The sequence below is a fragment of the Rhinoderma darwinii genome, chromosome 4, assembly GCF_050947455.1.
Source record: "Rhinoderma darwinii isolate aRhiDar2 chromosome 4, aRhiDar2.hap1, whole genome shotgun sequence".
Classification (NCBI taxonomy): domain Eukaryota; kingdom Metazoa; phylum Chordata; class Amphibia; order Anura; family Rhinodermatidae; genus Rhinoderma; species Rhinoderma darwinii.
This window is the reverse complement of record NC_134690.1, coordinates 330212298-330227617: the sequence shown is the minus strand read 5'-3', so window position 1 is coordinate 330227617 and position 15320 is coordinate 330212298. Positions and strand designations below refer to the sequence as shown.

Below are 15320 nucleotides of genomic sequence, written 5' to 3'. Positions count from 1 at the left end.
TACTTTTATGTATTTCTGTAGATTCATGTTAGCTTTATTAATAATTCACATACTAGCAGCAATTCCCTAATGTATAATATTTGGCTGCTCAATATCCTACATGTCATATCGCACACCAACCTGTAGTATATACTATGTAACGGCACTGTGCCGAATTGTTATACACATACAGGATGAGGTATGCGAATGTGTTGTAACTTTATGTAACTAGTAATGTCACACTGCAGGCTTTTTATTAGACTGATGTAGCAAGTTGGTGTGTGATGTGATGGGACTTCACAGCGGGGGGCACAGTATAGTCACATTTACTACGTAGCCGGTTATTATATCACATCTGCGTGGCCCTCTGTGATGTCACCTGTTACAAGGACTCAATGCATTCTTTTTGTGGCGTCACCATCCAGTCCATTCCAGACTGCTACTTGCAATGTATAAGTGTGATGGGCAGAGTAAGTTGTTACATAATTTAATCATGTCCAATCTGTGACATCACTATTCATAAAACCGTAACTTACTACTTTTATGGTACGTCCACATGTAGTGTAAATACTGCGGATTTTCCACGATGGATTTCATTGTGGAAAATCCGCAGCGTAATACAGTAGCAGCGGAGTGGATTAGATTTGAAATCCATTTCAAATCTCGTCCACACGCTGCATAAAAAAAACGTTCATCAATTGACTTGGGATGCGGTTTTTTAATCCGCAGCATGTCAATTTATGCTGTAGAATACAAGCTTTCTCTTGCGGGTGTTCCCCCATTAAATTCAATGGGGGGTAAAGCCTACAACAAATAGCAGATGTGATTTTTACGGCGGAAAAGCTGCGATTCTGCCGCAAAAAATTGCTACTCAGAAAAAATAAGTTATACTTACCCAGATCTCTCTGCTTCTGCGTGCGTCCAGCCTGGCCTCCATGGATGACATTTCATCTCATGTGACTGCTACAGCGGTCACATGGGTTGAAACGTCATCCTAGGAGGCCTGCCTACGGGATGTCAGAGGGACGTGCCGCCATGGCTAGGGATAAGTATAAACATTTTTTTTACGTGCTGTTTTCCGCAGCAGACATTCCGGCCGAAAAACTGTGTTTTTTTCGGCCAGAATTTCTTTGTGGGGACCAGGGCGGATACACTGTGTACTTTTATGCAGCATATCCACCCTCTGTAAACTTACTGTGTGACCACTCTGTGACATCATATATGCTTTGTGACTACAATTGTCCCACAGTGACATCATTATCCAATGACACACTCACTTGCTATTTTGACTGATTGATTCCTCTGTACCCATTCTGTGACATCACCATCCAATAACAAACTAACCTGTCACATACCTGTATATATTAAGGCTGGATTCACACGAAGTCATTACGTCCGTAATTGACGGACGTATTTCGGCCGCAAGTCCCGGACCGAACACAGTGCAGGGAGCCGGGCTCCTAGTATCTTAGTTATGTACGATGCTAGGGGTCCCTGCCTCGCTGCAGGACAACTGTCCCGTACTGTAATCATGTTTTCAGTACGGGACAGTAGTTCCACGGAGAGGCAGGGACTCCTAGCATCGTACATAACTATGATGCTAGGAGCCCGCCTCCCTGCACTGAGTTCGGTCCGGGACTTGCGGCCGAAATACGTCCGTCAATTACGGACGTAATGACCTCGTGTGAATCCAGCCTAAGACTGGGCACCCACTGTGACACCACTACTCAATTGCACGTGCCTTGTGCCACCACTGACCTCACTATTCAATCACATTCTAACCTTCTGTATCAACTGGATGATTTCTCTATCTATGACATCCATATACAAACGATACCACTACACAGAGCGTCACCACGTACTAGTCTGCTGCCAGGGCTGTATTTACAGCTGGTGTTTCCCTAGACAACAAGTCTGAATACACCCAATTTCAGCAGTTGTGCTGCATTTGTCCTTGGGTATGCTGTTTATTTATGCCGGGTTTACACATGGTAAGGCCCCATGCACACGAACATGCTTTTGCGGCCGCAATTCCCCCGAAAATCCGCGAGAGAATTTCGGCCCTATTCATTCCTATGGGGCCATGCACACGACCGTGGTTTTTGAAAATAATGACCGCGGCCATGTGAACGTGGCTACTGACGTGTGCGTGAGGCCTAACTGTGTGTTGACTGTAAGTTAAATGGGTTGTGCCACAATGGATATTTATCACCAATCCCCAGGATATGTCTGATTGCTGGGTGCCCCACCGCTGGGGCCCCCACAATAACTAAAATGAGGGTCTCGAGCCCCACCCCTTCATCCGTAGCGTAAAGGGTTTTTTGCTTCTTGGATGTTTATAGCATGTACACAAGATATCCCATAAATGTCCGATAGATGTGGGTCCCACCTCTGAGAACCGCACCTATCTCTAGAACGGGGGCCCCCAAACCCCGTTCTACGTTGCTCGACTCCTGCTGCCTCCCAGCCACTTCCTTATTAGGTGGTGGGGAGTTAGGGAAACTGCTCACTGCTTCCGTAACTCCATAGAAGTGAACGAGAGTAACAGAAGCAGTGTAGCACGGCGAGTTACGCTGTTTCCAGAACTCGGAGGCTACGGAAACCGCGTAGTTCGCCATGCTATGCTGTTTCCATAACTCCCATTCACTTCTATGGGAGTTACGGAAACAGCGTAGCTCAGCGAGTTCGGCTGTTTCCGGAATTCCCGACCACTTGATCGGTGAGTGGCCGGTAGGCAGCAGGAGCCGAGCAAGGTAGAACAGGGTTTAGAGGGCCCCGTTCCAGAGATAGGTGCGAGTCCCAGAGCTGGCTTATCCTGTGGATATGTAAACCTACATAAAACCTCAACAAACCAAAGAAAAAAGAGTTCCCCACGATACAAGTAGACAACCTATAAGCAAAAAGCACAGGTAACTTAGCACCCTGTGCTGTTTAGAAATAAATATAACTCCCAAGTATTGTAAAAAATAGAACTCTTTATTATATGATAGGTATCAACAAGACATGGTATCAAAAGATGAATATATAGAAAAAAACTTGATAAACAAAGGTCACATACGGAGAGCAAAAACAGTTAGTTAAGATGTTAATATACCTAGGGGTTAACAGAACAACCCATCTCAAAAATAGCGTAACGACGCCATGCACAACTCCACCACTAATGCATCAAAAGAGCAAAAAAGCGACAATATAAAGTGCACAGTTACTGGATAAGGCCCCATGCACACGAACGTGCTTTTGCGGCCGCAATTCCTCCAAAGATCCACGGGAGAATTGCGGCCCCATTCATTCCTATGGGGCCATGCACACTACCGTGGTTTCCACGGTCTGTGCATGGTCCTGGAGCCCGGACCGCAGAAAGAACGGGCAAGCCTTATTACGGCCGTGTTCTGCGATCCGGGCTCATTGAAAATAATGGCCGTGGCCATGTGCACAGCCCGCGATTTGCGGGCGGCTCGCGGGTGTCACTCTGTGGCCGGCCGCCCTGGAAATCACGGCCGTGCACATGGCTACGGTCGTGTGCATGAGGCCTTATATAAATGCATACATATAGGTACCTAGTATAGAATACCACTAGTAATATATACACATAATGACAAATACTAGATAGTGGAATCAGAAACACAACCAAAATAAAGTTTATCCTGTGGATATGCCATAAATGTCCTAGATGGGAAAACCCCTTTATCTGCCACCTTGTGACATCACCATTCAGTCTGTGATATGCCTCCTATGTGAGACAAAAGATATATTGTTACACAGCGCACTTTCTGTGACATCACTAGCTAGTGACACACTAACAGATGACATTGGATGCCAGCTGCACTGTGTGCCTCTGTGATGTCACCATAGAACTACACACAAATTTGCTTTAGCCTAGTCTTACATGCTATTTGACATCCGCATCAGTAAATTGGTTGACTACACAGTGCCATATAACCATCCTATAACACTATAATCTGCTGGCCATACACATAAGATAGCTGTTTGCTGAGCCCTTTCCCTAGATAGAGGGAGATCTGACACAAGCTCTTGTGGTCTGTTAGTGACATTGAAAAGTTTATGCAGTGACAGGAGACTTTATGTTCATGATTTTGTTATGTACAATAATTTATTATTAATTCTGGTTATATCTATGTATATGTTGCAGGCATCTCTGAATTATCAGCAAGACACTGTATGCACGAGTCTACTGTCCCTCACCTGAAATTTTCTCACCTTTGTCGTTCTTCACTTCTCCAGTAGAATGGGGATTGCTCTGGAACTAGATGTGCTCAGGGCCCTCCGAGTCTCACCTCCGCATCACCAATATGAGGCAGAAGCAAATGCTGGTAAGAGGCACAGTGTGTGTGTGTGTGTGTGTGTGTGTGTGTGTGTGTGTGTGTGTGTGTGTGTGTGTGTGTATATATATATATCTCAAACAATAGTTTTTTGTGATTGATTGTGTGACAATATTACAGAAGTGTAGTCCTCAAATCTTCACACCCGGCATATAGATGATGTAACAACTCACTGTTTACATATTGGTCATTCCGGGGTATTGCATGGATCGTGTTGCATTACAAGTCACAGTGCAAGGAAGGGGATTGTCCTCCAACAAAATTCTGACGACCTGACATCATAAAGACTATGTAGACCTTTTGAGGGCGCTTTTTTCTTTTTTTTTTTAATCAAGATTTTTATTTAAGATTTTTCAGACACATTACAAAAACGAATACATCATAAAGTTAGCACTTAAGGACTCTCAACATGAGAAGGCCCCAAGAGTGCCCATAACAACATTACAGAAAACAATCCAGTACCTACTGTGACTTTATTCATATCTAATCACGAATTACTTAAAATATTTTGAGTTCTTCCATAAATTCCACGCTGCCACCTTAGTTTGAGGCGCATTAAAGTAATAGAAGAAGGAAGTTTCATGACTACAAACCATGTTTACTCGTCTAATTACCTCTGAGAAGGAGGGTGAAACAGAAGACTTCCACATTTTAGCTATTGATGTTCTCGCAGCTATCAGAATATGGTGTGAAATTAATTGAACCGTATGTCGAATATCTTCCATGCCGATGTCCAATACGGCCAATTCCGGGGACCCTGAAATCTCAGAAATCAATTGAAACACTTCCTTCCATAAAAAACTGATAGTTGGACAGGCCCACCACATGTGCATGTGGAACCTTTATTCCCGCATCCTCTCCAGCATATATTAGAACTGCCCCCATCAAAGTGGGAAAATCTGGAAGGCGTTAAGTACCACCTTAAATGTATTTTCTTAACCAGCTCAATATGATTTATACATCTAGATTGTTTGAGAATCCAGTTAGCAGCTGTAATCCACTGCTCTGAAGAAAATGTAGTACCCAACTCTCCTTCCCATTTTAACATGTAAGAGTCTTTTATAGCACGCCCTCTATGCATTAATAAATCATAACTAAATATGAGGCCCTTCGGAAAACCTGTCCAGTGAAACAAAAACTTATGAAATGTGGAGAGTTGGAGCGGTTGGGTAGGAAGTTTCAAGCCTTGTAAAAAATGGCTAATCTGTAGATATTGAAATAACTTTTTGAGAAATATGGAATGAGTCGGCCAAGTCTGCAAACGTTCTGAAAACCCCCTTATCATGAAAGCACCGTCAACCCCGCTGATTCCCATTCTATCATTGGAGTAGCAGGAATAAAATCCTGAATAGAAGTCACCGGCATGTTCTCTAAGGAGACATGCACCCACTGTTGTTTACACACAAACTTCGACCATACATGAATTGAGTCTTTCATAGACTGTATGGGGAGGGGAGGAACTGAACCCCCCAGATATGATATTATCATTAGTGTTTTGAGAGAATGATGTGGGACAAGCCCATCCTCAATCTGAGACCACAAGTGCATAGGGGAAGCATGCCACAACTCCCTTAATTGGTCCATTATTGCTGCAACATTATAAGAAGCAATATCCGGAACTCCTAAACCCCCTTCCCTAATCCTACGATACAGCAATAATTTAGCTACCCGTGCTCTTTTATGATTCCATATAAACCTAAGCAAAACATTTTGGAATTGTGTAGTGAGAGACAGGCATAAGAAACGGAATGGTTCTACATAAGTACAAGATCTTAGGCAATAAAAACCATCTTAACCAAGTTTATCCTGGCTATCAACGATAATTGAAACTTATTTAACCGATCACATTCTTCCTTTATGGATAACCTGAGAGCAGAATAATTTTCAGAAATTATTTGAGAAGGACATGAAAATAACTTTATACCTAAATAAGGAATGCCTCCCTCCGCCCACTTAAACTGAAGCTTTGATAAATCCCCCCTTAGGGAACCAGAGATGTTAATTGGTAACATTACCGATTTAGATATATTTAGTTTGTAATATGATACTTGAGAATATTGAGAGATAACCTTTAATACTGCATTTAGAGAATTCAAGGGAGAAGTACAAGTCATAACCACATCATCTGCATAGAGTCCAATTTTATGCTCCATGGCACCCACTTTAATACCTGAGATCTCCTGGGTATTACGAATCAGTTCTGCGAAAGGTTCCATGCAGAGAGTAAAAATTAAAGGCGATAACGGGCACCCCTGACGAGTCCCATTAGTTATCTCAATATGGTTAGACATAAACCCAGAGTATAATACCTTGGCTTAAGGGGAGGTGTACAGAGAGAGAATGGCTGTCTTTATAAAAGATTTTAACCCAAATTTTTCCCGGACTGCTTCCATGAAACCCCAATGCACCCTATCAAATGCTTTTTCAGCATCTAGGGAAAGAAAAATCATCGCCTCCTTAGACTGAGATGCTATTTGAATCAAATCCAAAAATCGACGAGTTCCATCTCTAGCTTGCCTTCTTTTAACAAACCCGACTTGATCTAAAGCTATCAAAGATGGTAAACATTCATTTAGTCTGGAAGCTAGCAATTTGGAAAATAACTTAATATCACTATTTAGTAAAGATATGGGTCTAAAATTGGCTGGGGAATCCGGAGTCTTTCCCGGCTTGGGAAGCGTAACAATAATGGCCTGCAACATTTCTGATGGAGGACCATGAGGGGACACTATTCCATTGAAGGTATCTTCCATGTATGGAGTCAAAATTTCTACAAATGTTTTAAAGTACTCATTAGGGAGACCATCTGGCCCTGGGGATTTATTTTGTTTGGATCTTAAAATCACTTTCTTTAATTCCTCCCTTTGAATAGGAGCGTTCAAGTGGGTAAATTGTGCCTCAGACAATTGAGGCAATTTTACCTTACTCAGAAAAGATTGTATAGATTCCCTAGATATTTGTGGGAGGGAAGCTTCCTCCTTAAGATTATAAAGTTCCCTGTAATATTCTGCAAACTCTTCAGTTATCTGTTGAGGGTCATAAATTCTCTGACCTCTGGCAGAGTTTAAATAAGTAATTTTGGTTTTTGCTGTGTGTTGTTTAGCTCTGCGGGCTAGAACTTTGCTAGGCCTGTCTCCCTGGACATAAAAATTCCACTTAAGTTTCTTCAGGTTTTTCTCATATGCATACAGATGTAAAGAACGTAATTTGTCCCTAAGGTCTTTAATTTCCTGTTTCAGGACATCTGAAGGAGACACCTTCATGCTAGTTTCCTTACTATGAATGCCAGAGAGAAGAGTAACTATTTGTTTGTTCCTTTCCCGCTTTGCTCTTGCTGCTGCTTGGATAAATAGCCCTCTAACAAACGCCTTATGGGTACACCACAAGAGTTCAGGAGAAGAAGCCGTTGGGGAATTTATCAAGAAAAATTCTGATAAGGCTTTTCCTATTGAAGTCTGTATAGATTTACCAAAATCTACATGTGTAACATCTGCATGGATTTTGACACAATTTTGGCTGCAGATTTCACTTCTTAGATACCAGTGGGAGAAAACAATGACTGGGTATGCTGTTTATTTTAAAATCTGCAGCAACCTCTCAAATCGCATAGATTTAGCAGACTATGCAATGAAAATGTGCTACAAGTGAGGGTATGTTCACACTGCCGATTTTCAGCCATTGTTTCGGGCCGTAAACGCCCGAAAAATCGGAAGCAGAACGCCTCCAAACATCTGGCCATTGATTTCAATGACAAAAACGGCGTTCTGTTCCAATGGGCCGTTTTTTTACGTGGCCGTTTTGAAAAAGAAATGCAGGACACTTCTTGGGATGGTTTTGGAGCCGTTTTTCATAGACTCTATGAAAAACAGCTCCAAAAACGGCCGTAAAAAATGCTGCGAAAATCGCGATTGGGTTAAACAACTTCTGAAAATCAGGAGCTGTTTTCCCTGGAAAACTGCTCCGTATTTTCAGACCTTTTTGACTCCGCGTGTTAACATACCCTAAGATGTATTGGTCATCTGGAAGACACATAGGAATCACTAGAGGGGTTATCCTATTAGGACAATCCCTCTCCATATCCCTTATTAGGGCACATGGATCTCATCGGCAAAGAGCTGCTACGAAGATTGGCTACCTAACTGGAGGAATGGGCACCATGTAATACCACACAGAGCCATCTTCAGGAGAAATGTGCCCCTGCATGGAGTGATGATGGGTGATTGCCAGGTGTTTTCAGTTGCCGGACCAGTTGAGATCAGCTGATCACCAGCAGGTCTTTAGTTAAATCGGGTTATCCTGATTCTTAAAAGCCCATTGTAAATGAAAGGAAATGAAAAAAGTAACATTATTTACATTCCAGTTTCTGTGGCTAAAACGATTGCATAGGTTATAAATACACATTATATATGCATTTTTAGGTCATTCATCCTTGTTCTGGTAAGTGTGTACATTTTCTTGACTACTCTAGATCTTAGTCATATAAATGCAAAACACAAAAAAAAGTAGGGATCATTGAGGCAGAGACTTTTCTAAACTTCCTTCGTGTAAGGCCCTGTTCACAGCAGTGCTATTTTTTCTAGTATTTTTGGTGGAATCTGCGAAGGAGGACCCTAACAGCCTCCAACGAAGATGTGAACAGGGCCTAAGGTTATATACTGCAGCCACGTCTCTCACCAGCATGAAATTGCTGCTTACAATTAACAATACATTGTAGTAAAGCGCTTAGAAGTATAGATAGTGTCCCTGTAATACATGCCCAACAAAGTCAATACCTGTCTTAGTCACTCCTTCACTTTTAACTCCACCTGCCTTTCATGTTGTCATAACTTTTTCACTTTGTTTTTTACCTTCCCTTATAAAAATCTTGAGCGTCCGTGGCATATTGAGTTAAATCCATTTATTACCATTACACATATGAAGAAATGCATCTTTTGTTATTTTAAAATAAGTGTTCTCATTTCTACTTGGCTTTCTTCCACTTTGCTTGTTTTAAAGAGCCATTTGCTGCTTGAGAAGCCCAGACAACATAGACATTAGAGAACTGACAATGGTTTTGCTGGTCTTTTTTTTTTTTTTTTTTTATAAACAGAGAAGATGCATCTTTGCACATTTAAGTCTTTGAAGAGTGCGCTTGGCAAGTACGGCATAGTGACAGCATAGCAGTGTCCTTAAAAGCTTCACTGCCGTTTTAGGTGACTTTTTAGAATTAGCCATCATGTGTACATAAGGAATAAAGCTATGGCTAACCATTATATGACTTGTATACTGTATTTTTCACCAGTTTCTCTGATTGTCAGTGTTCCCTGAGCTCCGCTCCAGAGGGGGCAGAGACTAGCTGCTATGATGTCTCCCATAGAAAGTACACAAAGAAAAGAGGAGATCCTGCCCCCTATCTCTCTGTAGCACACCCAGCAGCATTAGCATGGAGGAGATTATACAGCACTACTGAGCAGTGTAGCTGTAAATCCAGCACTTGGGTGAGATAGTAGAACACGCTTGCTAGAAACAGCGTCGTCTGCGTGTTTCTCTGCCTCTTTTCCTCAGTGGCAGCTCTCTCCTCCCCCTCCCCTCTCCATAGACATATATTGGCTGCCACTGTAATTAGATGTCTCAGTGAAGCTAAAAATCCGGCTCCTCTCTACCTCGTGTATACAGATTTTATCATTAAATTTGGAGTGAGTGATCAGTGCGGGAAGCAGGCGGAGGAGGAGTATGATAAGTGGAGAAGGGTATTTTTCTGTAATAAGATATATTGCAAGGTTTCTTATCTTTTAACAATAGTTACTCTTTAAGTCACCTCCAATTTTTTTATAGGAACATTGGATTTCAAATAAAATATAAACATGTTCTAACCCTAACTAGAAGTTGAGCTAAATAAAATAAAATATATATATACTTCTCAATGAATTAGAATATCATCAAAAAGTTAATTTATTTCAGTAATTCAATTCATATATTCTATAGATTCATTACACACAGAGTGATCTATTAACAGCATTTTTTTCTTTTGATGTTGATGATTATGGCTAACCGTTCATGAAAACCCAAAATTTAGTGTTTCAGAAAATTAGAATATTATATAAGTCCAATTTCAAAAATGATTTTTAATACAGAAATGTTGTCCTACTGAAAGTATGTACAGTATATGCACTCAATACTTGGTCGGGGCTCCTTTTGCATGAATTACTGCATCAATGCGGCATGAGCACGATCAGCCTGTGGCACTGCTGAGGTGTTACGGAAGTTCAGGTTGCTCTGATAGCGGCCTTCATCTCGTCTGCATTGTTGGGTCTGGTGTCTCTCATCTTCCTCTTGGCAATACCCCATAGATTCTATATGGGGTTTAGGTCAGGCGAGTTTGCTGGCCAATCAAGCACAGTGATACTGTGGTTATTAAACCAAGTATTGGTACTTTTGGCAGTGTGGGCAGGTGTCAAGTCCTGCTGGAAAATGAAATCAGCATCTCCAAAAAAGCTTGACTGTTGTGAAAATCATGAACGTTTGTGGTTAGGACCAATTAAATTCTATCCATTTAATCTGATTCTATCTTCTATAGTCACAAGAGACTGCTATAACAAAAGATGCAAAATCCATTCTGTATTTTTATTGATTGCAGAGAAACGTGTTTAGAGACCTATGGAGAGATATAATAGATGCACTCAAATTTTTTTTAAGCCGAAATAAGTCTATGAGAAATTACTTGTGGTTTGAGGAAAGGAAGCAAAGGAAAATACAAATTCTGAGCAGAATATTCTAGATGCCGGCTGAGTGGTGAAATGTCTTTCAATATATAGACATCTTGATCCTAATTTTGTGGCCTGAGAAACCCAATAAAGTGGTCTTCTAATATTGAGACATGTCAGAAGATCACGCAAGTACAGTCTGCAAGCTCATTCCTCCAATTTAAAAAAATTATGCCTAAATTTGTTTGGCTCCACTTTGCTATGCCCACACTGTGGTCATGGCTTCCGTTTATAATGGAAGCCATGACATTGTGTCCGATCTGTTGTACTACGAATTCAAACGACGACCATTGTACCCCATCAAATTATAATAGGTCAATGTGGTTCTGTCAGGTCTCCACAGTTTTGATGGCTGCCCACCGTGCTATTCTTGCTGTCAAAAGTGACCGATTCCCCCACATGGAGAATCATTACGCCAATGTGACCAGAGCCCGAGCAAAGGATTATGCAATATATTGCTGTCAGAGGCCATCAGTAACTGAAATCTTTAAAAAACACCATCAAGTTTTGTTCGCAGCACCTGTACCCCTCATCGTTTTATTGAACTAAAGTTAGATCCCCCTAGAACTCAACTTTTTAAACTGTATTATATTGGAAAATTTAATTAAAGAGCAAAGTTATTCTTTTAAGTGTCAATATCGTACCGTTCTCCCGCCTGTTTTGGCGAGGGGTGTGGAGAGGCGCAGGAAGCACGCTGGGCAGCACAGTTGCTGAGGCAACCATACAACGGCCAAAGAATTTCATGCACAGGTCTTATTCTAATTAATAGGACCTTTCGCATGTCATGTGGTTGCTTCGAGCACTGTACTGTCCACTATACTCTCTGGGTCTTGCCATGCCCGATTATAGTTTGAGCGGGAAGATGAAGTGATAGCAATGCTTTTAAAGGCTATGTACGCCTTTTGTAAACTTTTTTTTTTACTTATTTATTTCTATATAAAAATGGCAGTCTGTTTGGTGTAACTTTCTAAATACTTTGTTGTTAAAAATTATTTTAACTTTTTGAGATACAGCTGCTTTGTATCCTGTATATGGAGCACAGCTGTATCTTGCGCTGAGACCTGAATCTGTCAGGTGAGCAGCACTGACGGGTTCAGTGTCAGCGCATCCTGCGTGTCGATTTTCAAAGGTGTACATAGCCTTTAAGTTAAAATACAGCATCTTTAATAGTACAGCAGATAATTTCAAGACCATCTGGAATCTCGCTTTGGAAGACTGAGAAGATAAAAACAAGTGATAGTAGTAGAAAAATACATATGATAGATCTCAACATAGTTTGCTCATAGAGCAGGTTATATGAAAATGTGTATGTAAAGAATATATGCTGTCGTGAGGATCAGAGCTTGGGACCTGGGTTTATACATTTGTTCTCTTTGTATGTTGTGATTTTCCTATTCTTGTGTTGCATGATGTACTACCATGGCCGGCTGTCCGATGCCAGTGTAATATCTAACCTGTAATAACTGTCAGAAATGATCAGTTATGTAAAATATTAATCTTTTCACGGCTAAATGCAATGTCCCTGCACCGCTCAGAACTAAGTAGCTGCAGTAAAGCTTGTGATCCTTAGTCACTAACATTTCAGATAAAACTGCTGTTCATCGTTATATTTAATTGCTCCTAGACATTCTTTTTTATAGTGTTATTTCTCAGTGCGCTCTACTCAAGCAGCGGTCAGGCAGGAGGATGTGAATTATCGTTACACATTATAAAGGGAACTTGAGTTTGTCATTATGTCATATTTTCTTTACTGCCCCAAAGGACCAGATTTTTTATATAAAGTCTTCCCTTCGGAACTAATGGATGTAATCAGCCCAAACGGATTTGATATTGTTATCATACCGCAGCATTGTAGGATAATTATCTTTTTCAAGCTGGGTTCTCACGTCACGGTTTAAATGCATGTTAGTGGCGAACCATTATATACACCATTTTGCCATTGGTTTGTAAAATCGTTGGACAAATGGTCTAGTTTTGCCGCAATTTACGGCAAAAAAAACCCTTTTAAACCGTGACATGGGAACCCGGCTTTAAAGGCTAACAAAACTTTGAAAAAGTTTTGACGTGTTATAGTGACATCATAAGTTTGCATCGGTGGGGGTTCGAGCACTGAGACCCCCCACCGATCGCTCATTAGATGCCGCTATAGCTATTGACCGTGGCGTCTAAAAGTTAAACGGCTGGGATCAAAGGTTTTTCTGATCCCAGCATTTACAGCGGAAGTGCAGCTGTCCGTCGGGAGTGTGGCTATGCCCTGGCGTAAGTGAATTTCATAGCGTCATTAGGCAAGGCAGCGCATTAAGTACATTTATGTCATGGCATGCCAAGCAGTTATACAAGGGGATCAATACAAGGGGATTCCACAAAAACGTATACTGCACAGTATACATTTTCTTTATAATGGGAGTGAACAGTAGAGAAATGCTGAATATATTCCCCAAACGTGATGTGGACGGTAGGCTGTGGCATAAATGAAATGTATTGTTGTCTATTGATGCTGCTGTATCTATAATGGCAAGAATGGAATCAGATTAAATAAGTATACTGTCTATTAAAACTTTATTTTATTTTTTTTTCAGAAATCACAGCCTTGTTGCATCTGCTATTTGAAGGTAATTATGAGGGTATTGTGCTGAGTCCATTGATGCAAGAGATTTTTTGTGCTCCAGAACCAGAAGAAAAACTTGACGTGTACCTAGAAAGACAGATTGCTACATTCCTGGACTCTCCTACAGAACTGAATAACGACAGGTAATTTACGTACACATTTTATCTGTATTCATGTTTTGTGTTGAACCTTTCTATAATGCTCAGTCCTTACATAGAAAATAGACCCTTTATTTTTGGATAAAAAATTTATGTTGGCAAAAAGGAGGCGAGTTAATCCCAGTGCTTGTTTTCTCTTAATGACATTACCTGTGATGATTGATGTCATTGATATCCCCACTTGGGACACCCTTATATGAGCCAGAGTGGAGAGCAGCTAAACGCATTTGAATGGCCGCTTGTGATACTCCATTTCCCCTGCATTGTTTCAGTGCTTCTAGGAGAAGAGTTGTAACATATGGCACACAATGTGGATAGCAAGGTGGTGTTCAAATAGTTCAGTTGCAGTGTGTGAAGCTCATAGTGTTGTGCGAAATAATGACTACTATAGCAGTGTTGTGAAAAATACACCTTGGACAGGTGAAGATATCTCAAAAGTCAGCCTTGGGTCGGCGCTGCTCACTTTTAGCATAGTGCAGTGCTGGTTTCTAATGTTGCATCGCAAGGAGGCAGACACTATGTAGATCAAAGATTCTTTGTGATACTGCCTGTGGAAGGAGCCGGTTCGGCTCCGAAACGTGTTGCCTGTATCATACGTATTAAAGAATTTTTGATCTACATAGTGTCTGCCTCCCTGCCATGCGACACTAGAAACCAGCACTACCCCACGCTAAAAGGGAACAGCGCCTATCGTTTTAAAAACCGGACAAAGTCTTTGTATCCGGCACAATCCGTGGCTTGTGGTTCCCTGGAAAATCTACAAACCTAAAGACCATATCTACAGGGGTGTCGTGTTCCTAGCACATCCTCACCAGGTGAGCAGACTCATCACTACATCGCTTGTACCACATCCTACGTGGGTAATGCGCTATACTTGCGCCGTTTTGTACCCCTTTTTTCTTTTACTGAAAAAATAATGACTACTGCCACACTCTTTGCCAGATTAAGGACCACATTAACCTGGAGCTGAAGATTATGAAGGGCCTATTGTGAGCACCATGACACCAGGGGGGTTCATACGGTATCAGAACCAAACACGGTACATAAATACAGTACCACAACTAAGCTCCGTAAATAACTACAGTACCAAAACTTAAAACAATACATAAATAATTTGTATTAGATCAAAGCAGAATAAATAAATAAGGTACCAGAACTAAGCTCAGTACATAACTATTCAGAACCAAGCTTAGTTCTGAAAAACTGTACCAGAATTAAGCTCCATTCACCAATACGGTCCCAGAACTAAGCGCCGTTAATAAAAATGATACTGGTACACAGCACGGTTAATAAATATGGTACCACTACTAATATCAGTATAGGGATGAATTATGAGGAATTATGCTCATTATTAAGTCAGTGTAACACTTGCTGTGTAATAATCACGTGAAACTAGAGCACCCTGTATGGCCTGAACAATAGTAGGTTTATGTGGGGAGTTGTTTTATTCTTTACAAATAAAAATGGTACTACCTATCCTCTCACTGCAGAG

General features: G+C 41.1%; 1 protein-coding gene across 2 annotated transcripts in view; it reads left to right on the top strand.

The window, feature by feature from the left end:
- TTC27 (tetratricopeptide repeat domain 27) overlaps positions 1-15320 on the top strand; it is a 376553-nt gene that overhangs the window by 305 nt on the left and 360928 nt on the right. The window contains exons 1-3 of one of the 2 annotated variants that reach the window (XM_075864437.1): positions 369-449; positions 4130-4310; positions 13642-13813. In XM_075864437.1, the coding sequence (XP_075720552.1) occupies positions 4226-4310; positions 13642-13813 (257 nt within the window). In that variant the 5' untranslated portion in view covers positions 369-449; positions 4130-4225. Of the gene's footprint in view, positions 1-368; positions 450-4129; positions 4311-13641; positions 13814-15320 lie in introns of those variants that run through there. The other variant, XM_075864435.1, reaches the window with a different exon arrangement.